The sequence below is a fragment of the Canis lupus genome, chromosome 20, assembly GCF_003254725.2.
Source record: "Canis lupus dingo isolate Sandy chromosome 20, ASM325472v2, whole genome shotgun sequence".
In the NCBI taxonomy this organism is placed as follows: domain Eukaryota; kingdom Metazoa; phylum Chordata; class Mammalia; order Carnivora; family Canidae; genus Canis; species Canis lupus.
In genome coordinates, this window is record NC_064262.1 from 40,217,003 (window position 1) to 40,241,354 (window position 24,352).

At 46.0% G+C, this 24,352-nt stretch overlaps 3 protein-coding genes across 20 annotated transcripts in view; 2 read left to right on the forward strand and 1 right to left on the reverse strand.

Annotated features, from left to right (window-relative positions):
- USP4 (ubiquitin specific peptidase 4) overlaps positions 1-1,388 on the forward strand; it is a 53,272-nt gene extending 51,884 nt beyond the window's left edge. For 3 of the 4 annotated variants that reach the window (XM_025455844.3, XM_025455845.3, XM_035703187.2), the window contains 2 exons: positions 102-190; positions 561-1,388. In XM_025455844.3, the coding sequence (XP_025311629.1) occupies positions 102-190; positions 561-722 (251 nt within the window). In that variant the 3' untranslated portion in view covers positions 723-1,388. Of the gene's footprint in view, positions 1-101; positions 191-560 lie in introns of those variants that run through there. The other variant, XR_007404203.1, reaches the window with a different exon arrangement.
- A 330-nt stretch (positions 1,389-1,718) lies between these two features.
- C20H3orf62 (chromosome 20 C3orf62 homolog) lies at positions 1,719-7,542 on the forward strand. Of its 3 annotated transcripts, none has more exons than XM_025455848.3 (4): positions 1,719-1,845; positions 2,225-2,645; positions 3,504-3,595; positions 4,911-7,542. In XM_025455848.3, the coding sequence occupies exons 2-4, from the start codon at positions 2,230-2,232 to the stop codon at positions 5,177-5,179; spliced, it is 777 nt and encodes a 258-aa protein (XP_025311633.1). In that variant the 5' UTR covers positions 1,719-1,845; positions 2,225-2,229; the 3' UTR covers positions 5,180-7,542. The 3 variants fall into 3 exon arrangements, with proteins under 3 accessions (XP_025311633.1, XP_025311634.1, XP_025311632.1); XM_025455849.3 differs by having other exon boundaries at positions 1,760-1,879; XM_025455847.3 differs by lacking the exon at positions 1,719-1,845 and having other exon boundaries at positions 1,980-2,645.
- Positions 7,543-13,253: 5,711 nt separating this feature from the next.
- Positions 13,254-24,352, reverse strand: part of IHO1 (interactor of HORMAD1 1) — a 42,204-nt gene continuing 31,105 nt past the window's right edge. For all 13 annotated transcript variants that reach the window (XM_035703188.2, XM_049097961.1, XM_049097955.1 and 10 more), the window contains 2 exons: positions 15,591-15,694; positions 13,254-15,245 (listed from right to left, as the gene is read on the reverse strand). In XM_035703188.2, the coding sequence (XP_035559081.1) occupies positions 14,103-15,245; positions 15,591-15,694 (1,247 nt within the window). In that variant the 3' untranslated portion in view covers positions 13,254-14,102. The remainder of the gene's footprint in view (positions 15,246-15,590; positions 15,695-24,352) is intronic.

Below are 24,352 nucleotides of genomic sequence, written 5' to 3' on the forward strand. Positions count from 1 at the left end.
TTTTGTGTTTTTAGAGTTTTATTGTTTAGTGCAAGTCTAATAAACTAGCCAGATTAGTTCTCTGGTGATTGCTAGAGGTATTTTCTTTGTTGACTTGGCAGATACTGCATATGCGAAGAACAAACTGAACGGGAAGTGGTATTATTTTGATGATAGCAACGTGTCCCTGGCCTCTGAAGATCAGATAGTGGTGAGTAGGCTCTAATACTTGGCTCCTCCTCTTACCTTGATGATGGATTAAAGCTGGGAAGAGCCTCCTGGGTGGTGGTTATTTGGTCATCCTGATATGACAATGGGAGCTGGGTGTAGTAGAGAGTTGACTGCCATTCCTTCCAGGACCCTTCCTAAATGAGAAGCTAGGTTCTTCTCTGGGTTCTGTCACAGGGTACCGGCCTTTCCCCACTCTCTGAGCAGGGTCTCCTTCCTTGTTGCCTCTGTCTGAATGCACAGGGCAAGATGGCAAAACTCTGAGAGTGGGTTTTGAACAGTGAGAGAAAAGCCAGGGAGAGTGGATGGTAATTCCAACCAGTGAATGAACTTTTTCCCCTCTTGTGTTATAGACAAAAGCAGCTTATGTGCTCTTTTACCAACGTCGAGATGATGAATTTTATAAGACGCCTTCACTTGCTAGTTTTCCTGGATCCTCTGAAGGAGGGACAAGCCCAAGCAGCTCACAGCAGGGCATGGGGGACGATGAGGCTTGCAGCATGGACACCAACTGATGCTGCCTCCAAGATCCTGCCGCCCCACAGCACCAGTGTAATCCCCCAGGAGAACATCTTTGACACCCTGAAGACTACTAGTGTTTGGTCTAAAAACCAGATGAGGAAATCCCCTTCTTTTATGAGCAGAAGAAAAAAAAAAAAGACCCTGTTTGCTCAGAAGGGTTATGTCAAGAGGCTGAATTATTTTCTTTTTAAACAGGTGGTGAGAAGTTTTTGTAAGACCTGTAGAGCTGGAATGTGGGGGTTGGGAGGGGGGCTACACAGTGGAGTAAGGCCGATGAATTCCAAAGAATGGAGAGGAACACTGTAATTGAGGATGGTGGCCATGAAGACCTACAGCAGGCTGCCCTGAGTTCCTGGATTTCTTACTCTGGTGCTGGTTCCTGGTCACCCCAGCAGTCTACCCACAGTAAACCAAGCCTCAAGTTCACTTGATATCCCCTTCTCCCTTGCTGTGCACTGAGATGGGTTTATAATTCCCACAGAATTAGTCCCTGAAGCCTGTTTCTGTTTCCCTTTGAGCCATCTTGGAATTTCCATCCTTCTCTCCCCTAATGAAATGAAGATATTTGGTGTTGGGGTCTCCTGCCCCTCAATCTCGTGTGGAACCTAGCAGTTCTGTTATGTCCCTCACCATCTTTGATGAATTAATTAACTGTTGGATATGGTGTGGAGCTTTTATTACATACCACTTAAAAGAAGTTGGTGTACAAAACTTCTGGGTACAGTAGCCCATCCAGTTTCTCTCCACATTGGCTTGAGAATGGGAACCTTTCCTTCTTGCCCACTTTGGTAAGAAGTGAGATCCCCGCCCCACCGGCAGCTTTCTGGGCGGCCTGGCCCCCCCCACCCCCGCCCCGGCTGCCCCCACCCCCACCCGCTGTCCAACGCGTCCCTGCCGCCTCCCTTGCTGGGAGGGGTGGGGGTGGGGGGATGGGCTTCCGCTCCCGGCCCGGCCGCGTGGGTTTTAAGAACGGGGTGGGGTGGTCGCTCCGGGCATTCTTATCTGACCTTTAACCTTGGCAGGGTGGGGATCAGGGAGCGCCATTCTTGAGCGCGTGATCGGCCGGGGCGCGCGCAGCGACCGTTGGCGGGGGTGGCAGTGTGGCCACACTGCCGGGTGAGGACGCGGCTGCAGACCTGGCCGAGGGCAGGTGGCCGCCTGCGGGCTGCTGGCGAGGGCCGAGGGGGCTGCACACATGGCCGGGCCTCCGCTGGGGCGGGCGGGGAGGGCGGGCCCGAGCCCGGGGAGGCGGGGCCGGGCGTCCCTGGGGCTCCCGCCCGATCGCAGGTTCCTCCCAGAGAACCGCGGGCTACACCCGCCACCTGGGAGGAAGGCGCCCGCAGTGTGGGTACCTCTAGCCACTGGCCTGTGGCGTGGATCGAGCTCTGGGACATGCGTCTTTCGGGGGTGGTTTACAACTTAGTCTGTAACGTTATTCTCGTTTTGCTCTGTGCATTTCCAATGTATTACATAATAAAGACGTGGTCGCTTTTAGGGGAAATGTCTGAAAAACTGAGAAGATGCAGAAAGGAGCTGACTGCGGCCATTGACCGGGCCTTTGAAGGCGTCAGTCATTCCCAGGAATGCTCAGGCCGGCAGAGGCTGGAGCTGGACGCCGCCGCCGTGCCGCCCTCCCCCCTCCCTGTGCACCGGCTTCTCTGCAGGAGGCTCCCACTGGCAGCCTGCTCCTCCTCCGCAGCTCCTTTCATCCCAGTCCCGTGTGCTCCTGAGAACGAGAGCCCTGCCTTTGCTCCAAACCATGCCCCAATGAATGCAAAGCCACATGCTTTATGCCCGAAAAGAAAACCTCTGACCAGTAAGGAAAACGTATTGACGCACTCCTCCATTTTGGCACCCGAAAGACAGTTTTGGAGAGCCGTGGGAGATGGGGAGAACTGGAGAAAAGACAGCCTAAGGTGATTCCAATTTGACTGTAAAAAGTTAGGAGGGGACTCTGACTTCTGAACATTTTGAAGTTCCTAAATTGAGTCTGTAGCATTGCTTCTGCCTCCCCTTGAGGACTGTCAGACCATTCCCAGAAACCACTTTGCAGTTCCCAGTGGGGTAGTGAATGTTAGAGAACCTGATTTCTAAGTCACTTCATTTATTATGCTGCAGAAACAAAGACCTTAATTCCAATGTGCATACTAGGGAGAGGCCAGACGGATGGGATGGCTTGGCCCTACTTCTTTCATCCTTCTCCCTTCACCCCCATCCCACCCGATGAGGTTTTAGACCATCCCTGGGTTAAGATCTCCCCTAGACCTTTTTTCTCCCTGATAACTTTCAAGTTTGTTTATTTATATAATCTCTACATCCACTGTGGTATCAAACTCATCACCTCAAGGCCAAGAGTCACATGCTCTTCTGACTGAACCAGCCAGGTGCCCCTCTTCCTACTCAGTTTAAACTGCCTGGTTCTAGGCACCTTTGGAGCAAGGGTGACCGTATGGGTTGGAATTTCAAGGTCCTGCCATCTTGGCTGCCCTGGAGGCAGAGAAGGAAGAAGCCATTTGCTTGGTTCAATTCTAACAAATTCATAGGCATGAATGCGCCCTTGGTGATGCTCATGAGTCCTGAGGATGATGCTACTAGTCAACTTACCTGACTTAGCAGTTTCCAGTTGTCTGCTCTAATCACAGCACAAGAGTCAATTTAAAATTACCAGTATGTTTTTGTTTTTAAGATTAACATTGAGTTCCCTACAATACTTTATTGAGACTCTAACTCTCCACCTTCTTTCTTTTTTTTTTTTTCCCACCTGGGGGCTACAGGAAAGATATGGAGAAAGATTTGAAGGTTGACTCAAACATGCCACTCAGCAATTCTAGCCAAGAGGTCACAAAAGATCTGCTTGATATGATCGGTGAGTACAGAGGCCAGACCTGTCCTCTCCTTGGGAGAATAGTTCCTTCACACGGGCTCTTGAGTCAGCAGATGTCTTTAAAAAAAAAAAACAAAAAAACAACACTCTCTTAGTTCTCATCTGTCTACATGGTAGATTTGTTTTGCCGAGGGCAGGCGTGCATAGCACCATCATGGAACCGATAGCATGATGGAGACACACGTGATTCAGGTCATTTCATAAATGTCTACTTACAGTGAATCCTTGGATGTAAGGGACAGTGGTTCACCAGGAGTTGGTTGAGTTAGATCTGGAGACAGGACATAGGCAAAGATGGGGTGAGTGGGTGGTGGTTCAGCTTGGGTAGATAATACAAGATTAGAAGAAAAGGGGCAGCCCCGGTGGCGCAGCGGTTTAGCTCCGCCTGCAGCCCAGGGCGTGATCCTGGAGACCTGGGATCGAGTCCCACATCAGCTCCTGCATGGAGCCTGCTTCTCCCTCCTCCTCTGTCTCTGCCTCTCTCTCTATGTCTATAATAAATAAATAAATCTAAAAAAGAAAAAAAAGATTAGAAGAAAACTTAGAAGCCCAAAGTTCCCCTGTAATTCCAGCACCCAGAGAAAGCCACTGTTAACAGTGCTGTATATCCTGCCAGAGGTTTTTTCCTACACATCTGTACATTCCGTAGGCGAACTATATATGCCCTGTTCTTATTTTTATTTATTTTTTGTATTTTTTTTTTTCTTCAAATGACTCACGCTGCACATTAGATAAACAGCCTGAAGCTGTTGGCTCTGGAAGGGCCTCTAGGTTATAGGCGATGAAAGGGAGGAATGGTGAGAGGAGTCACTCCCCTGAGGCCACAGAATAAGACACCTGCCAGGCTACTATGTGAGTGCCTGGAGTCTCTTCCAGTAGCCTCAGCCTCAGCCTCAGGAGGAAAGCTAAAGGGTATCTCCCTTCACTCACCATCTTCCATAGTCCTTGCCAGCAGGGGCAACATTTTGATTCCCCTAAAGACTCCATTGTTTTCACACTATGTCTTGTCAGGTGTCATGTGTCATGGCTTGTCATGAATCTTGTTCCCTAAGATTCAAGACAAGCCTGTATATCTATAGTCTTCCACTTCCACTTTCCTTGGGGACTGGCAGGTAGCTGAGCTCAATAACTCTGGGACCAGACGTGAGGGCACCTTAGAATTTGGCACTCAGCCTGGGAGCCTGCCTGTCCCAAAGTCTCTGAAGAGTGGCCACCCTATGTGGATTTTAACTTGTGCCTGACCTGTCTTCTGAAACCTCTCACTGGAATTGTAATGCTGAACGTTCTTATTTTAAAGACCACACAAGCATCCGAACTATTGAAGAGTTGGCTGGGAAACTAGAATTTGAAAATGAGCTGAACCGTGTGTGCAGTCGTTGCGAAGACTCGCCCTTCAGGGAGGAAGCCTGGGCCTTGCTCGTGGACGAGAGCCCTCAGAAGGCCTCGGATACTGACCCCGGCAGCCTCAAGCAGGCTTTTGATGATCACAATATTGTTGAGACTGTGCTAGACTTGGAAGAGGACTACAATTTGATGACCTCCTCTTTCAAATACCAAATTGAGTAAGGACAGTTGACTGGAGCTTTGGTTCTTTCTAGCAGGAGGCTGCCATTCAGACAGTGATCAGTGTCACTGGGGGCCACTGCCAAGTGGCTGGTAGGATCTGAGTTACCACACCTTCTTTAACTTCCACTTGTGTCCCTTTTTGAGCTGAAAGCCCAATTTTTTTATTCTGTCGCTTTGAAATGTTTCTTACTGTAGGTGTTTTTTTTTTTTTTTTTTTTTCACTTTTCTTGGCATCTCAAATGTGTTTTTTGATGTTTAATACAACCCTTACCCAAGGTGGGTGCTGGCCATGGGCCTCTGCTGTGTCTCCTGGTGTTCTTTTCCATGGGTCCCTGAAGAAGTACTGGGACCACAGTCAGGGTGGGCTTTGTGTACCCTCTGGGACCAGCCCATCCCAGGCCAGCACAGACTATGGCCTCAAGCCCTCCTATCCTTGCTCACTTTGCACACAGGGCTGCCTGTTGTCTGCAAGGAGGGCCATACCCTCCTCATTTCCAGACCAATCTCCCCTCAGCACCCCTAACCCTGACCCTGCGTAGCTTGAAGGCCTCCCTGCCACCATCCCTCACATCAGACACCTGGGCCCCCAGCCAAGGGCAGTGGGAGGAAAAGGGAAACACAGGTCCTGCCTATCTACCTTCATGCCTGAGCCCTCATGCATCCCACTCTAGGCCTGGAGACCCGGGAAGCCATAGGTAGTTCCAGTGGCATTGACCCTGCTGGGGCAAGATGGGCAGGAGTGAGGGAGGAAGCAGGCCACTTGCCTGCCTGAGGTCAGTTAGAGCAGCAAAAGCCTACCAGGGATGCTCCAGCCGTAACTCTGGACAGAAATGACAAGGACATCCTCAGAAATTATTATTTTTCTTAGAAATTATTTTGACAAATGTCTCAAAACCATGATGTTCTTTGGTGGCTTTTTTTTTTTTTTTTAAGATTTTATTTGAGAGAAAGAAGGTGTGTGCATGAGTTGGGGGGAGGGGCAAAGGGGAGGAGGGAGGAAAAGCCCCGCCCCTGAACAGGGCTTAATCCCAGCACCCTGAGATCATGACCTCAGCTAAGGGCAGACACTTCACTGACTGAGCCACCCAGGTGCCCCTCAGACCCATGATGCTCTTTCAGGAAACATAAGCTATCAGGCAAGTTTTGATGGCCTTGCAGAAACGGAGTCTTAGAGAAGTGCCTGCCTTCTGGGCTCACATGGGGAGGACGGCGGGGGCAGTGAGGAGGCTAGCACAGGGGCTATTTGTAAGACCCAAAGAACTGGGAAGGAAAGCCCAGTGGCCAAGGGGCCCCCTTGCCAGGTCGTTTTTCAGGCTATAGACCTCAGCACAGGGCAGGCTGCAAAGCCAGTGACACAGGCCTGGTGATTCCTGCAGGCTCTCAGGTGAAGACTGCACACCCACCCTTCAGCGGCGTGGCCACTTACGAGGTAGGCCTCCCTGAGATGGGCCTCCCCTGCCAAGGCAGCCGCCACCGTTGCCCTGCCTGAGGCAGAGGGCAGGGCCAGATTAACCAGAGGCTCCTCCCTGGTCACCTGACATTCAGTCCCTGTGGTCCCTGCACAGGGGTTGGGGGACACCCTCAGTAAGCACTTGCAGTCTGTGGAGTGGGGGATCATTTTCTTCTCCCTTAGCAGGAAGGACCAGAGCAAATGAGAAGAAATGCTCACAGCATCCTGGGCTGCCCTGCTCAGACGAAGAATGGCTGTGTGCATGCTAGGGGTCTACTTGATATCCAGAAAAGCCAGGACTCGAATAATAAGTGTTGATGTGGATAGTCTCCCATAGAGATGGTAGAGCTTAATCCAACCTCAATCCCTTCATCACCCCTTGAGGCCAGGCTAGACTCAGTAACTCACTTCCAAGGACCAGAGCAGCGAAAAGAAGAGTAGATTTCTATGGGGAAGCCTGATAGCACCTAAGCAAATGAAGGTGAACACCATCAATGATAGAGAGCAATGGGAAGGGTGCTCCTACCTCTGTTGTGTTCTTACCAGGACCCCATCTCCCTGGTCTAATCATAAACTAAATGTTAGACAAACCCAGACTGGGGGGCATTCTGCAGGATGCCTGGCCAGCACTCCAGACTGTCAAGGGCATGAAGAACAAAGACTCAAAACCTGTCACAGACACATTGACTAAGGAGACACACTGACTAAATCTCACTGTGGTAGTCTGGATTGTATCCTGGAACAGAAGACAATGGAAAAACTGGTGAAGTCTAAATAAAGGCTAGAGTTCATGTATTTATGTTTCTTAGCTTTGACAAATATGCCTCAGTTATGTAAGATTAGGGGAAGCTGAGTGAAGGGTAGATACAAACTCATCTCAACCCTTCCTATAAATCTAAAAGTTATTCCAAAATGTAAAGTGTATTTGTTTTTTAAAAGTGCGCTTGATCTCCAGTTTGTACAGATGTGTGTATGTGAGAACAGTGTATACAGGCGATCGTTTTGGAAGAACAAGGGAGTTTGTCTTTTTTTCCCTTGTCCATATTTTCTAATTCATCTGCTGTGTGTATGTGTGTGTGTGTGTGTGTGTGTGTGTGTGTGTGTATACACACACACATATATATGGCTTCTTAAAGCCCTCATCTACACCAACCAGCCATGGGTATTCCTCCCCAGCTAATTGCCCAGAGCTGACCTTCACCGTCCCCAGAAACTGGGGCAGAGGCCGGACCCACAATGGGAGGACTCACAGAATCTTGACCTTGAGGATGCTGGGTCCTAGGGACTGGAAGCTCTAGGTCTGGAGCTCCTTCTTCAACGTTCCATTCACGATCCCCCAGGGTCCTTGCACAGGAAGTGGGTGCTGGGAATGGGGGCCTAACCCTAACCCTAGAAAACTGAGAGGATTATTTCTGCCCATAGAGGAGACTGTGAGCCTTGAGAACAAGGGTCAGCATGGGGGAGGGACCTGGCACTACCTGGCTGGACAGACAGATATATTACTGCTTTAGCTAAGTCTTTACCAGAAGGGTAACTCCTCCTGGGATCCTCGAATGAGGAGCTATTCCTCACTGTAGAAACACAGCATCCAGTTTAAGCAGGTTAGCCCTGAACCTCTGGCACTCCAGTCCCAGATTAACAGGAATAGCCATATGGTCATTTCCCTGCTGATATGGACTCCTGTCTGCATCTCTGGCTCCCTGAGGTGCTCCAAGGAGACGTTCCTGCCTTTGTCATATGCTTTACTGGGCAGATGTATGCTCATCTATATACAGCGGGACAGGAGTTTGGGGCAGTGGGTTTCCAGGGACTTAGCTAGAAGGGGAACAAGAGTCTAAAACATTTATTTTAATAAAACTTCCTCTGGTTTTCAGGGGACTGGGACCAAAGGCTTCTTGGGGAGACAATGATAGTCATATTTGAGAAACTAAAAATGTTTTACGTCATTTGGTTCTCTCCCCCGCAGCTCATCTTGGCAAACCAAACAATCACTGAATTGTTTCCATGGAAACACCAAACTGATTTGGATTAGCAGAATCAAAATAGTAACAAGGCAACCTCAAGAATAAATAGGAGCTTTGGAACCTGCTCATCACAAACTGCAAATTCAAGCCACAGCACAAGGCACGTGAAAAGCAGGGCCCATCCAGCCCTGTAAGAGGTCTCCAGGTCCCCTGGCTGCATCCCACCAGTGTCCATGCCCTAGCCACTAGAAACCAGCTCTATATGCAGGCTGGCAAGACTTTGTAAGGCAGGAGATGGTCCATAGAAGCTCCTAGGACCTGCTGGAGGGCAGGCAGGGAAGGCTGAGGAAGAAGGGATAAGAGAAAGGAGAGAGGTGAGCCAATGGTTGAATGAAGGTCAGCAAGGAGCAGAGAGCACAGCTGAGGCCTGAGAGCTGAGCAACAATTCTTTCAAAAGGACAATTCGAGGATGGCCATGGGCTGGAAATGTTGACCCTGCCTTCAGCCTCATCCAGATTGCCATGTTCACATTCCTGGGCATGGCTATCTAGCCACACGGGTCTAGAGTCTGAAATCATGCCAAGTGAGGTCTGGGGGCACTTACGGTTAGTATGCCTCTGCTTCTGTGTGGCTCCAGCCAGTGCAATCAGGCACTGGGGCCTGCCATCTCATCTCTGGGTCTCTGGGCTCCCCTCAGCCTGCCTCCTGCTCCCCTTCACTGGGGAAATAGGGGAGCCACCTCCTGGCGCACCTGCCCTGCCTCCTTGGACCCTCTACTTCTAATCCCAGGGAAAACTGCAAGGGGGTCGGGAGACGACGCAGAAGGCAGCAGACAACCTGGGCGCATGTGTCCTTGTGCACCCCGGAATGTGCTGATAAGGAAGCATCACCATCCTCCCACTAGAGGAGTTGTGAGCTATTAGTGATCAATGAAATTGAGGAAGAGGATTTGCAAAAGAGGCCTGATTCAGGCCAGTCTCCCTCTTCCTGAATGGCCAGGCTGGGGGCTCACCTGGTACCAGAGTGCTACTGCTAACAGAAGCACAGAACATTTACCATGGCAGTGACCAGTGAATAAGGCATGCAAACAAGGGAGGCCACCACACCTGACTGTAGATCATTATTGAAAAGGCTTTCGTCCCAAGACTGTCTGAGGCTCTGGCAATTTGCTTTCTCCCTGGAGCATGTGGAAGAATGTTAATATTTTAAGTTCTAGCTAAATATTTATAGAGTAGACAAAGTTTTGCTTAGGAAATCTACTTGACGATGGATCCCAGCCCTAGTGGGGAAGGACTGTCTGTGCTCGGCTGACTAGAAGATGCCTGATTTGATGAAGAGTTTTGGCCTAAGGCCTGGTGTGAAAAAATTTTCAAAACTGCTCAATCCTTGTAGGAAGCAACTATCTTTTTAAAGGCAGAAAAGCTATTGTTTTCTGGGTACTTTGGGTAGAGAGGGGTTGCTGGCACCTGGCCTGGGAGAGAAGAGGGCATATGCAGGAGACTCCTCATCAGGAGCCCTTTGGAACTTCTGAGACAAAATGCAAAGGCTTGCCAGAAAGACTGGACTTTGCGATAGGGCTGTTCAAATGATGAGCGAGAAATCCCTGCCCTCGGTATTTGTCAAATGTCTATTAGTGTCAGACATTCTCCTGGATGCTGAGGATGCAGCAGGGATGAGGCAGATGCTGCTCTTGCTTTTGAAGTTTATATCCTATCCAGCAAGGCAGATATAACAGAAGTATACACATCAGTACACTACTCCAGATGGAGCTGTAGGAGAAAATTAAAACAGGGTAAGGGCATGGGCAGTGAATAGGGCAAGCTCCTATAGAAGAGGTCACAAAAGGCCTTTCTGTAGGTGACATTTAAATTGACACTTGAATGTCAAGACAGTTAGGTGCTGTGGTTGGCTTTATTCCCCTCCTCCAATGTAGCTGGGGTCATGAACAGGCAGAGGAGCCCCTAGGTGGCTCTCTGGGCCTTAGGTCCACAGACACTTGCCCCCTACCACCCCCGCCCCCGACATCTGCCCCTGTGTGGCCACATCTCTGTCAGCATCCAGACAGTCAAAAACGTTGTGTGCTCTGGGAATGTGCCTGAGCTATGTCACGCTCACCAAATCTGGCAAGTACTCAGTAGTTTCAAAAAAAAAAGTCTTAGGAATAAAATAAGAAACAGAATATCCTTTCTTGATGATTACCAGAGACAGGCAGTGTAATTTTAATTAACCCAGCCTTGTTAGGAGATAAATTTACTGCTCATTCTACAAAAACATCCAGCTCATGGAACACTGAGTCACTCTGATCTTTGACTTCATAACACAAAAAGAAATACTTCTGAAGAAATACAGGATTTCATAACAGCAGAATCAGAACAGAGGGTTCTGCTTTGGCATTTCAAAACTGGACAGAACCTTCGATGAGAAGGCCGCAGTCATAAATATTAATGGAGTTCTCTCAACAGGGTCTCAACTTTGAGTTAAAATTATTAAACTTTTCAACTTAGAGTAATAAGATATTTCCAGATACAAACCCCTGTGGTCCTCAAGTCTCATGCTAACCACTCAACAGCCACCTGTAGTCAGTGTGAGAAGGGCTAGAAGGAACCCATGGCTTAGCTGGACCCCTTCTTCCCATGCCTCCTTGCACAAGGAGACAAAACCAGTAGGGAGGGCAAGTAGAAGTTGGCAGAGGGCAGGGTAAACACATCCAGTGAGGCTCACAGGGAGAAAAGCCAGGGAAGCCTGAGGCTGAGGCCAAGTCTGTAACTTGGCCTTGGAAAGGGCTGCTGCCGTTGCCTGTGGCTCCCAGCTACAGGCCACAGGAGGCCCTTGGTCTGGAAACGGGGGTCAGAGCAGCTTAGGCTGGTGCCCAGTATCCCTGCAAAGGTGTCGAAGGACAATTAAACTCAGACTTTTGTGGGATACACACCCTTGAAAATAAAGAATGTAAAAATAAGTAAAGATCGGGATCCCTGGGTGGCGCAGCGGTTTGGCGCCTGCCTTTTGGCCCAGGGCGCGATCCTGGAGACCCAGGATCGAATCCCACATCGGGCTCCCGGTGCATGGAGCCTGCTTCTCCCTCGGCCTATGTCTCTGCCTCTCTCTCTCTCTCTCTCTGTGACTATCATAAATAAATAAAAATTGAAAAAAATATATTAAAAAAATAAGTAAAGATCAAGAACCATTGCTTTCTATAATGGTCCACTCAGAGGCCCCATCGTCATTTACTGTACTGCCTTGAAAATGGGCAACAACATGGATGGAACTAGGGGGTATTATGTTAAGCACAATAAGTCAGTCAGGGAAAGATATCATATGATCTCACTCACATATAGAATTTAAGAAACAAGGGATCCCTGGGTGGCGCAGCGGTTTGGCGCTTGCCTTTGGCCCAGGGCGCGATCCTGGAGACCCGGGATCGAATCCCACATCAGGCTCCCAGTGCATGGAGCCTGCTTCTCCCTCTGCCTGTGTCTCTGCCTCTCTCTCTCTCTCTCTCTCTGTGACTATCATAAATAAAAAAAAAAAAAAAAAAAAGAATTTAAGAAACAAAACAGATGTCATAGGGGAAGGGAAGGAAAAATAAGAGGAGACCAGAGAGAGAGACAAGCCATAAGACACTTAACTCTAGGAACCAAACTGAATGTCGCTGGAAGGGAGGAGGTGGGGGGATGGGATAATTGGGTGATGGACATTGAGGAGGCCACAGGATATAATGAGTACCGGGTATTTATGCAACTGATGAGTCACTGAATTTCACCCCTGAAAATAATAATACAGTATATGTTACCTAAATTGAATTTTTTAAAAGATTTTATTCATAGACACAGAGAGAAAGAGGCAGAGACACAGGCAGAGGGAGAAGCAGGCTCCATGCAGGGAGCCTGACGTGGGACTCGATCCCAGGTCTCCAGGATCACACCCCCGGCTGCAGGTGGCGCCAAACCACTGTGCCACCAGGGCTGCCCCTAAATTGAATTTAAATAAAGTATAAAAAAAGAAAAGAAAAAAAGAAAATGGGCAGATTCTGGAAGCCATCCATCCAGTGAGGATTTTTACTTTAAAACAATACAGGAAGAGAATTCAGTCTGAGTAGGGTGTTGTTTATTCATAATCATCTTGGGAGGAGCCTATGGAATAAAAAGAAGGTATGTATCTTATCTATTTGACCTTTTTAAAACTATTTATTCATGAGAGACACAGAGAGAGAGGCAGAGACATGGGCAGAGGGAGAAGCAGGCTCCCTGTATGGGAGCCCGATGAGGGACTCGCTTCCCGGACCCCAGGATCAGGCCCTGAGCTGAAGGCAGATGCTCAACCAATGAGCCACCCAGGCATCCCTCTATTTGATTTTCTTAATTAAGTTGATGGGAGATCAATAAATTTAATGAAAAAATATGCTTTTAAGTTTTTTGGGTTGTCTGTGTGTTTTTTGTTTTGTTTTGTTTTGTTTTAAGAGAGCACACAAGCATGAGTGAGGGGAGGGGCAAAGGGAGAAGAGAGAATCTTTTTTTCTTTTGAGAAGAGAGAATCTTAAGCAGGCTCTACACTCAGTGCAGAGCTACATGCAGAGCTTGATCCCAGGATCCTGAGATCATGACCTGAGCTGAAATCAAGAGTCGGATGCCTGAGCCACCCAGGCACCCCCCAAAAAATATGCTTTTAAATGTTTCATATATTTTATTTTTTGTTACAAAAGAAATATATAACAAAAACTCAAAACTGCAAGATAGAAAGCCAAAGTCTCATAATAAGCCCATTGCTCTCCAGAAATATTACTGGACCCTTAGATGCTCTCATTAGCTTGAAGAGTGATTGAAAATAGGATGGGGAAAAACAGGAAGAAGGGCAGAATTGTGCAGCTTGTAGACAGCGCCACTCTGGGCATCTGCTGGGTCCATGTCACCTCTTTTTCATTGGCAGCTTAACATTCTCTATTTCTCTGTTCACAATAAGGTAGACTTAGTGTATCCTGTAATCTTCCACTGATCAAAAAATGCAAGCACTCTGACAGTAAAACTGAATAAAAATCATAATAAAAATATACTGAGGCCTGGAAAGGTATCACTTACATGTAGGAAGTACTGTGAAGACCAAAAATGTTGTGTTTGGGAGTCATGCTGCCACAGCAACAGTTCTGTGAGAGCCCTTCTGCCACTCAATAGACAGCCCTCCTTTCATCAAAAACAGCACCTTCCACCTGATGCCCTACACCCAGGCTGCTGCTCCAGCTCATCACCACTGTCTTCACACACTTCATTTCAATAAATAAGGATGCACTTATCTCTTAAACTTGCCATGGGTAGCAGCTGGTATCTAGAATGCCAGATTTGCTCCCCTGGCCTTGCACCCATCCTGCACTGACCCCCCCTCCCCCCAGCAGGGCCTCTGAGCCTGAGGGCTTGTCAGGCTCCAGGGACTTTCTGCCACTAGCCAGCCCCAGTGTGCTATAATTTGTCTTTCCAGCTGAGACCAATAAACTATCAACTGAAGTCATTATGTGGGCTGGTCAGAAGCCATCATCACTGCTATCAAAACCCAGATCGTAGAGCATATTCTTCCCTGGCTCCTTGCTCAGAGGGCGCTCTGAACTTCCAAGGTTGAGGTCACTGAACCAACTCATATGGTGGTCCCCTTGGAAACTGTTAGAGAGCAGGCTGTTGTCTAGGGAAGAACACCCACTGAGCTGTAAGATACTCCTTTGCGCTGCTCTCATTGTCTTACCGGGCATGACTGTTCCTGCCAGAACAGGGCTGACTAGCTTTGTGGGGCTCCTGGGGTCCCACAAATGCAGTGGCTGAGCAAGGGGCTCCTGCTGCTCCAGGGGGGACCTTTGTGGGCCAGAAACTGGAGGCTGAGGATATTTAGAAGTGACAGCACAGTTTCTGCTAGGGGTTTGTTCTTGTTTCCTGGCTAGGAGCCTGCCTCTGTGGGATTTCCTGGGCTGCTGTTTCTTGCCTTTCCCCCCTCTTTCCACAGTTTTGCGTTTCTGTGCAGCCCTCAACTTTTGTTCACAAGGGTCACACGGAAACACACCTTGACATTTTTGGCAGGTGTTCTTAATGCAGGTTTCAAAGTTGTTTAAGTCCAGGGGTATAAGCCTTGAGGCTCTTTGGGAAACCCAGTCCCTATCACCAGGAACTTTGCAGCCTGGGAAACCAGAGCCATGGTACTCAGAACTGGTTTTAGTCAGAGTCCGGTTCTCGCAGTTGGTCTGCACTGCCTTGTCCTTTCCTTGCCTGTTTCTTTTGCTGGTTCCAGCTGCCATCAGTGCAGTCTCTTCTTGGAGAGTATCACTTTTTGCTCCCTCACTTTGGACACGAAACTCTACAGGCTGCGGGGAGCCCATATTCAGATTCCATATACCAGGGAGGGCCTGAGCCTGCCACATAACTGGTTCTTCAGAAGCATATCTGTCGTGCCTGGTGAAATTGAGACTCTGGGCCAGAGGTGGTGAGGTCTGGGAAGTACTGTCTTTCACATGCCCCGGTACCCAAGGGACTGAAATCAATGTCTTCAGCTCTGCTAGGACACTGGCCACATTCAGCTGGCCTAGCTGCTCACACAGCTGCTGGAAGTCCTTACTCTGCTGGGCAACTAAAACTTCAAGGTGCTTCAGGTCAGATTTCATTTCTATAAATTCTGCTTGTCTCTAGGGAAAGACGTGAGAAAAGAGTTAGGGACCCTGCAACTCAGAACGCACAATGAAATGTGCAAACTAACCAAAGGATGTGCTAGCAGAACCAAAGCTTGTCCCTTGCTGGGTGCTTTACAGAGGAAGGATGGCAACATTCTGGAGCAGAGCCCCTTGGGTCCACATAATGCCAGGGAACCTTGGAGGAGGAAGTTAGCCTCTACCCTGGTCCATTACCAAGGGACCTATCTGGCTCCTATTCTTGGCTAAAAAAAAAAAATTGCAACTTTAAAGGTGTCTCTCTGGGTCTTAGTGACAAAGCTAAAAACATACTTGAGGATAGAGGTTGGGAACCACACTTACAGCTTCAAATCTCTTCTGTATCTCAGAGATGACCTGCTCCATGTTTCCTTTGTCATGCACTGTTTCCAACACCAGATCACTATGGGCCTGTACAGTCTCCTGCACTAAATACAGAAAAATGACAATTACTTCATGAAGACTATGGCATGCCCCACCCTGCCCATACCATAATGATGAAGAGGGAAGAGCTGAAATCTGGCATGGGCCACTTGAGCCTGCTCTGCTAATGTCCAGGATTCTCTGCCCAGATCAACCTTGGTGAGGAGAGGAAGCCACAGTAGGACGATTCCTCCACTGTCTCTTCTTTCCATCCTCCCTGAGAATATTCTAGCCAAGGCAGACTCAGTCTCATTAGCCTCCTGGGGACTCTGAAACCTGCTTCCTAGATGACGGCACGAACTTTTTCCTTGGCTTACATTCTTGGTCCTGTCATCAGAGTGATCTCTTCAGAATGTAGATGTAATTATACCTCCTCTGAAACCTGCACTGTAACTTTCAATAGCACCCTGCTGGCCATTGGATGAAGTCCAAATCTTTACATTGGCCATGAAGACCCAGGCTCACTTTCCCCTTACCCTCTCTATCCAGCTCCACATCTCTGAGGTCTTTCTTTCTTTCTTTTTTTTTTTTTAAAGATTTTATTTATTTATTCATGAGAGACAGAGAGAGAGGCAGAAACAGGCAGAGGGAGAAGCAGGCTCCAGGCAGGGAGCCTGACCTGGGAATCGATCCCCGGATCACACCCTGGGCTGAAGGCAGCGCTAAACCGGTGAGCCACCCGGGCTGCCCTGAGGTCTGTTTTCTATGCAATCTCTCTCACCATTGGCCTTGTACATGCTGTTCCCTTGGCTTGGAGTATTTATACTTCTATCCCGGTCAACTCTACCCATTCCCTTCAACCACTACCTCTGTGCAATCAATTCATTTTTTGTTAAAGATTTTATTTGAGAGAGAGAGCATGAGTGGGAATGGTAGAGGGAGAAGCAGACTCTGAGCTGGTAACCTGATGTGGGGCTCGATCCCAGCACTCCAGGATCATGACCTGAACCTAAGGCAGACGCTTAACCTACTGAGCCACTCAGGTGCCCCTCAGTGCAACTAATTTCTTTTCTTCCTTCTGCTCTCAGCAATCACCTCCTTTGAAAAATGCCATTTCCTGGCAGGCTAGGGGGCTCCTTTTCTCTGGTATTGGCACGACGTGTGTGCTCTATTATCACTTATCACCCACCATTTATTTATCCTCTATTTACACTTGGGCTGTAATGAACTTGGTGACTTGACTGACTTGCTAACCACTCAGGACTGATACTGCTTCCTCTCTTTGGCATAGAGATATTTTATACACACACACACACACACACACTAACACATTGTGTTGCAATCAATCATTGCCATCCTGTTGTTAAATGGCAGGCCATGTGAAGATGCTCTTACATTTATTTAGCAAATAGTTGATGAGTATCTGCTATATGCTATAAGCTATTATAAGTTCACATACATCTTAAATGCATAACAAGTATAATTTACAGATAATCAGGAATAACACACCAGATATTCCTTTTATCTTCTCATAACTGAAAGGGTGTTTCAAGATTCTTGACAAAATTTTTTAAAGATTTTATTTTTATTTATTCATGAGACACATACACACACATAGAGAGAGGCAGAGACACAAGCAGAGGGAGAAGCAGGCTCCATGCAGGGAGCCAGACGTGGGACTCGATCCCAGGACTCCAGGATCACGCCCTGGGCTGAAGGTGGCACTAACTTGCTGAGCCACCTGGGCTGCCCAACAAAATTTTTTCATTTTAGGTGGGTAAAAAACAATTTGGCAACAAGAGAGTGTTTAGCTCTTCACAATAAATGGAAGGAAAACCAGAGTGACGTCTGGTGCTTGAAAAGACAGGATAATAATCTCAAACTTAGTCTTACTTGAAAACTTGCCTCAGTCTGATAGGTGCTTCGGTTAGTTCCCCGTATTCTAACTATTCTGTTGGTTTTGTCTTCTCCTATTAGCTAAGGGCAGAAATTTAGCATATGCTATCTGATAAAGTTCAAGTGATTTATCTCAGCGTTTCTCTTTAAAATAAAACATAAGGGCACTTGGATGGCTCAGTGGTTGAGTGTCTGCCTTTGGTTCAGGTCATGATTCCAGGGTCCTAGGATCGAGTCCCACGTCAGGCTCCCTGCATGGAGCCTGCTTCTCCCTCTGCCTATGTCTCTCTGCCTCTCTCTCATGAATAAATAAATAAAATATTTAAAAACCAAAATAAAACATAATCCCCCTCCTAAAAGGAGTCTTACATTTCAGATTTCATATATTAACATAAATTCTAGATAGATTAACAATTTTACTATAAGTAAACCATAAAGTAAGAAGGAAACATGGGGGAAATTGTAACTTTGTAAGGAAAGGCATTTCTAAACAAGACATAAAACCCAGAAAACATTAAAAAAAAAAAAAGATGAGTGAGTTATGTATCATTGTTAAATTAATTCCTGGGTGGTTTATCTTCTATCTTCTATGTTAGATTTATAAATGGCATCTTTTTTTCCCATTACATTTTTGTTAATTTCTGCCACCTTACTAAATTATCTTACATTTTGTGGCACTTTTCCAGTTGGTTCTCAGAATATCAAAGGAAAACATGAGGCTCAAAAATCTCTATAAAGGGAAAGTCAGGAGTACCCAGACAACATACAGAATCTAGAAGCAAAATGGCATCAAACATCTCATTAACCAAACTAAAACTAGAAGACAATGGAGCCATCCCTTAGAAATTCTGAGGACAAAGCATTTCCCACTAGGATTCTAGACCGATGTGGAGATAGAAAACATTTTCAAACATGCAGTGTATAAAAAAGTTAGCTCTCATACACTCTTTCTCAGAAAGCTACTGGAAGATGTGTATGACGAAACACAAGTATAAACTAAAGTCCAGGAGACAAAGGGATCCAAGACTGGGGATGAAAAACAGAGGATCCTTAGAATGACAATGAAGAGAAGTCCTAAGCCTGGGACCTCAGGAGTTATCTGCCCGGGGTTAGAGCTAGAAGATGGAGCTCCAGGCAGGACATCTCTAATTAGAAAAGGAAACAGAATTCCTGATGTGTTTGAATGTATTATTTGGAGATTTACAGTTTAATCTAAGAATTATCAGAGAACTGTGCTAGGAATATGGAAACAATCTTGAACAAAACTGTGTACTACATACATGAATTTTTGCAGCTTTGAAAGGAAAAAAATAAATAAACATGTACATAAATAAATGAAAATTGTACTAAGTGCTATGATAGGGATTATAATAAAAATAACAGAGTGGGGGCACCTATTTCAGATAAGCTCATTGGAGATGAAGACATTTAAGGTGAGGGACACCTGGGTGGCTCAGTGGTTGAGCATCTGCCTTCAGCTCAGGTCATGATCCTCGGGTCCTAGGATTGAGTCCCGTATCTCCCTCTGCCTATGTCTCTGCCTCTCTCTGTGTGTCTCTCATGAATAAATAAATAAAATCTAAAAAAAAAAAAAAAAAAAAGACATTTAAGGTGAAACCAGAAGGATTAAAAGGAGCTAGCCCTGCAAAGATTAGGGGAAGGTTATTGAGAAAAAAGAGGACAGCAAGTGTAAAGTTCTGAGGCAAGAAAGAGCCTGGTATGACTATAAACAGACAAGCCAGTGTAGTCTTGCAAAAATAGCAATAAGAAATGGTAAATTTCATGTTATGTTTATTTTACCACAATAAAAAAAGAATTTTCTAGAAGGCAAATTTTCTCCTATTACCCAATACAAAGTTAAATTCCATATGTCAACCAATTAGAAAAAGGCTGTTTACTTATGTTTCAAGTACTAGATTCCTATTCCTAAACTTAGTCAAATATTTTTCCAGACATCCTTGTGGATATTTGTAGTAGAAAGCAAATGTAATTATCCTATCCTAGATGAATTCCTAAATAGCAATGTTTCTTAGCAACAGTGAACATTACCAACCACAAAAGCAGAGAATGAAGAAGGCAAGCAAAGTGTTCAGTTTCAGAGTGAGTACTCAGAAAGCATCTATCTGTGGTCCCACAAAGGCTTTCCTTGTCCCCTTGGAAACATATGTTTGGGATCTTTACTTTCACAGGAGCATTTTTTTAAAAAGATTTATTTATTTATTCATGATAGACACAGAGAGAGAGAGAGAGAGAGAGAGAGAGACAGAGGCAGAGGCAGAGGCAGAGACACACAGGCAGAGGGAGAAGCAGGCTCCATGCCGGGAGCCCAATGCGGGACTCAATCCTGGGTCTCCAGGATCAGGCCCTGGGCCAAAGGCAGGTGCCAAACCAGGGATCCCCTCACAGGAGCTTTTATATCAAGCTCAAAATCTATCCCTTTTTTTTTCTTTTAAAAAGTTTAAGAGGGATCCCTGGGTGGCGCAGCGGTTTGGCGCCTGCCTTTGGCCCAGGGCGTGATCCTGGAGACCCGGGATCGAATCCCACGTCGGGCTCCCAGTGCATGGAGCCTGCTTCTCCCTCTGCCTGTGTCTCTGCCTCTCTCTCTCACTGTGTGCCTATCATAAATAAATAAAATTAAAAATTTAAAAAAAAATAAAAAATAAAAAAAAATAAAATAAAAAGTTTAAGAAAATAACTCAAACCTAGAACAGTATAAAAAGATATGCAATGAAAAATGACAGATTCGCTCCCATGCAAATCTTGGTTCACTTCCTGGAATTTAACATTACAAGCAGTTCCTAGAATTTTGTGTTGATACATTGGTACATGTGCGCATCTATGTATAGATTATAGATCGTGTGTGTGTGTAAGTGTATGGGTGTTATTTAGAAGAGGACTCATTTCATTTTTGCTTTAGCAATAAACATCAGGTATTTTTAACTATTTTGTAAAAATGCCATTTAAAATCCATTTCCATATCCTGGACAGTATCTCTGTTTTCTTTGAAGATGATTTTTTAATTCATTTCTATTTTTGTGATTTGACAAGGCTCAGATTCTACACTTTTCCACTGATGGCCAGTGGTTTTCCTTTTATGTACTCTGTAATTTTGCTCTCCTTGCCATGCTGATGACAGCCTGAGGAAAGGTCTGGGAGCCTCCATGTATAAGAAGCATCTCCCATTTTCTTCAGGATGCCCTTTCTAATTTTCACTGACTGGTCATACTCCTCCACAAAATGTACCCCGTAGTAAATTATGTGCACACAAGCAGCACCTTGCTGTTATTATTTAACGATGGACAGATATTTCCATTTTAACATGGTTCATAAAGATAGACCTCATTCTTCTTTTTTTTTATTTAAGATTTTATTTATTTGAGAGAAGGAGAGAGTGGGAGGGGGAGCAGAGTGAGAGGGACAAGCAGACTCTGCTGAGCTCAGAGCCTGATACAAAAGTTGGTTCCCAGGACTCTGAAATCATGACCTGAGCTGGTCAGATGCTTAGACTACTGAGCCATTCAGGTGCCCTAGACCTCATTCTTCTTGATGATTATATGTGCCTTGCTTAGAAAAGCATTTCTTGACTCCAAAATTATAAAAATGTTGCCCATTGTTTTCTTTTTCTTTTTTTTTTTTTTAAGATTTTATTTATTCATGAAAGACACAGAGAGAGAGGCAGAGACACAGGCAGAGGGAGGAGCAGGCTCCACGCAGGGAGCCCGACATGGGACTCAATCCCGAGTCTCCAGGATCACGCCTTGGGCTGAAGGCGGTGCTAAACCACTGAGCCACAGGGGCTGTCTGCCCATTATTTTCTTATACTTCTTTATATGACTTAATCATTTACTATATTGATTCATATGGAATTTATTTTTATGTATAAAGTTATCTATTTTCCAAAGAAGATATTTTCTGATTTTCTTTCTTTATTTTTATTTATTTTTTTTAAAGATTTATTTATTTATTTATGATAGACATAGAGAGAGAGAGGCAGGCTCCGTGCCAGGAGCCCGACGTGGGACTCGATCCCGGGACTCCAGGATGGCGCCCTAGGCCAAAGGCAGGCGCCAAACCGCTGAGCCACCCAGGGATCCCCCTTTCTTTATTTTTTAAAGTAGGCTCCACACCCAGCATGCAGCCCAATGCAGAGCTTGAACTCCTAACCCTGAGATCAAGAGTTGAATGTTTAGCCGACTGAGCCACCAGCACTTCTATTTTCTGATTTTCAATAGCAGCCCCTCCTTTTTATTTTCCTATTGATCATATATTTTTTAAAGATTTTATTAATTTACTCATGAGAGACACCAAGATAGGCAGAGACATAGGCAGAGGGAGATACGGGACTCGGTCCCAGGACCCCAGGATCATGACCTGAGCCAAAGGCAGATGCTCAACCACTGAGCCACCCAGGTGCCCCAATCATATTTTTCAATCCCTATTAGGTGCTACTGCTCTTTACTAATTAGCCCACCCAAACTTAAATTAGGATGTGGATGACCTTGGTAATTTATTCTATTATTCTAGTCTTCAATCCTCAACTGAAGAACAAGAGGAGCTAGATTAAATGGCTTTAGAGAACCAGTGTTCCCTCTGGTTGAACAGACTGACTAGGGAAAGATTTCATGACCTCCTTCTGTGAAGGTACCAATTACATTGTAGCACAAGAGAGCACTTTCACACAGTATCTTTCCCTTTCCCTTATGAGCCACAGTAAATGCGTATTGAAGGCTGCAGGATGTACTGGCTGACAAATTCAGTGTTTCAGGCCAGCTAGATTGGGCCAGACCATGTGAAGATAGAGGATTTGTTTGGTTCCTCTTTCAATGACTAACTTCCTGATCACTACATACCAAGAAAAGGAATGACTTTGTACAGACTATTTATGCCATTTTCTTTTTTTTTTTTTTTAATTTTTATTTATTTATGATAGTCACACAGAGAGACAGAGAGAGAGAGAGGCAGAGGGAGAAGCAGGCTCCATGCACCGGGAGCCCAACGTGGGATTCGATCCCGGGTCTCCAGGATCACGCCCTGGGCCAAAGGCAGGCGCCAAACCGCTGCGCCACCCAGGGATCCCTATTTATGCCATTTTCAAGAATGATCTGGCTTTCTAGGGGTGCCTGGGTGGCTCAGTTGGTTAAGTATCCAACTCTTGATTTTACCTCAGGTCATGATCTCAGGGTGATGGAATCAAGCCCTGCATCAAGTTCTGCACTGACCACAAAATCTGCTGGAGATTCTCTCTCCCTTTCTCTCTGCCCCATCCCCCACACTGCCACTTGAGCTCTATACATACATACATACATACATACATACATACATATTTTTTTAAAAAAGGAATGATCTGGCTTTGTAATTAATATGATGCCACAGTGTCTGTTACTGTTTGCCCTATCAACGTGGATCCTTCTCCTGAGTCTTACCCTCTAAAAAGGAACCATCAGGATGAAGGATCAGGATCCCTATGCCTACTATAAGCCAGACCCAGTTCTAGTCCTCACTCTGTCTTGATCTTGTATTGGGAGCTTGGGCACTTCCATTCCCTAGTCTGGGCTAAGAATGTCACACCTATACTGCAATCCTCCTTTTTGTACTTCACCTAGTTTTAAATGAAGAAAACAAAAAGTGGGCAGCCCGTGTGACTCAGCAGTTTAATGCCGCCTTCGGCCCAGGGCGTGATCCTGGGGACCCTGGATCGAGTCCCACGTCCGGCTCCTTGCACGGAGCCTGCTTCTCCCTCCTCTGCCTGTGTCTCTGCCATTCTCTCTCTTTCTCTCTCTCTGTCTCTCATGAGTAAATAAATAAAATCTTAAAAAAAAAAAAGAGTGCTTTCCTTGGGCACTTATAAATGAGTTATTCTATCACCTTACACAAAGGAAACACTCCTGGTTTGCTTCTGCTCTTTGTCTTGCTACTTCTTGTAAATATATATATATATTTTAATTTTTATTTATTTATGATAGTCACAGAGAGAGAGAGAGAGGCAGAGACATAGGCAGAGGGAGAAGCAGGCTCCATGTACCGGGAGCCCGACGTGGGACTTGATCCCGGGTCTCCAGGATCTCGCCCTGGGCCAAAGGCTGGCGCTAAACCGCTGCGCCACCCAGGGATCCCTCTTGCTACTTCTTGTGAGAGTAATAGTCCCAGGTGTCCAAAACTGGTTTCGAAAAAGATTAGGCACAGTTGCCCTATGTGTGGAATACCCAGGTTGGAAGCCAGCAGACAGCGCAGTGCTTTTTTGCAGACAGATGGAGATTAATTTCTAAGCCACACAAAGGCATTAATTTTTGTAAATCATGAGCAATCCATTCCAAGGCATTTAAATAAGTTGACTTCAATTTGTTTAAAATAAAAAAATAAACACACAGACAAATGCAAACAAGTACAGATGCAGTCATCATCTTGCTATTTAGCTGAGAAGCTGTTGGTTCTACAGAGGTGTCCGCCTAAGGAGAGCAGTGTTATGGCTCTCTTCTGTTTAGTAAGAGCTGGGACCATGATTTTATTTAAACATAAATTGCTAATTGGTAGAGCAAGGGACTTTACAAACCACTAACTGAAATGGAGAAAGAGGTAATTCACTACAAAATAGCTCTCATTGAAACCAAGGCATCAAGAAGAAGATTAGGTGGCTGGAGTATTTCTAACTCTTAAGGGAGCAGTCTTTATTTCTAAGTCCTAACAGAACAATGTCTTTATAGACAATACAGACAGCAATTCATTAGGGATTCAGGGATGCTTCTGATTCACTTTAGGCAGTGAGATGAGAAATCTGGCAGAGCTACCTATCCTGAGGCAGCAGTGGGATTACTAGGTGGAGGATTAGT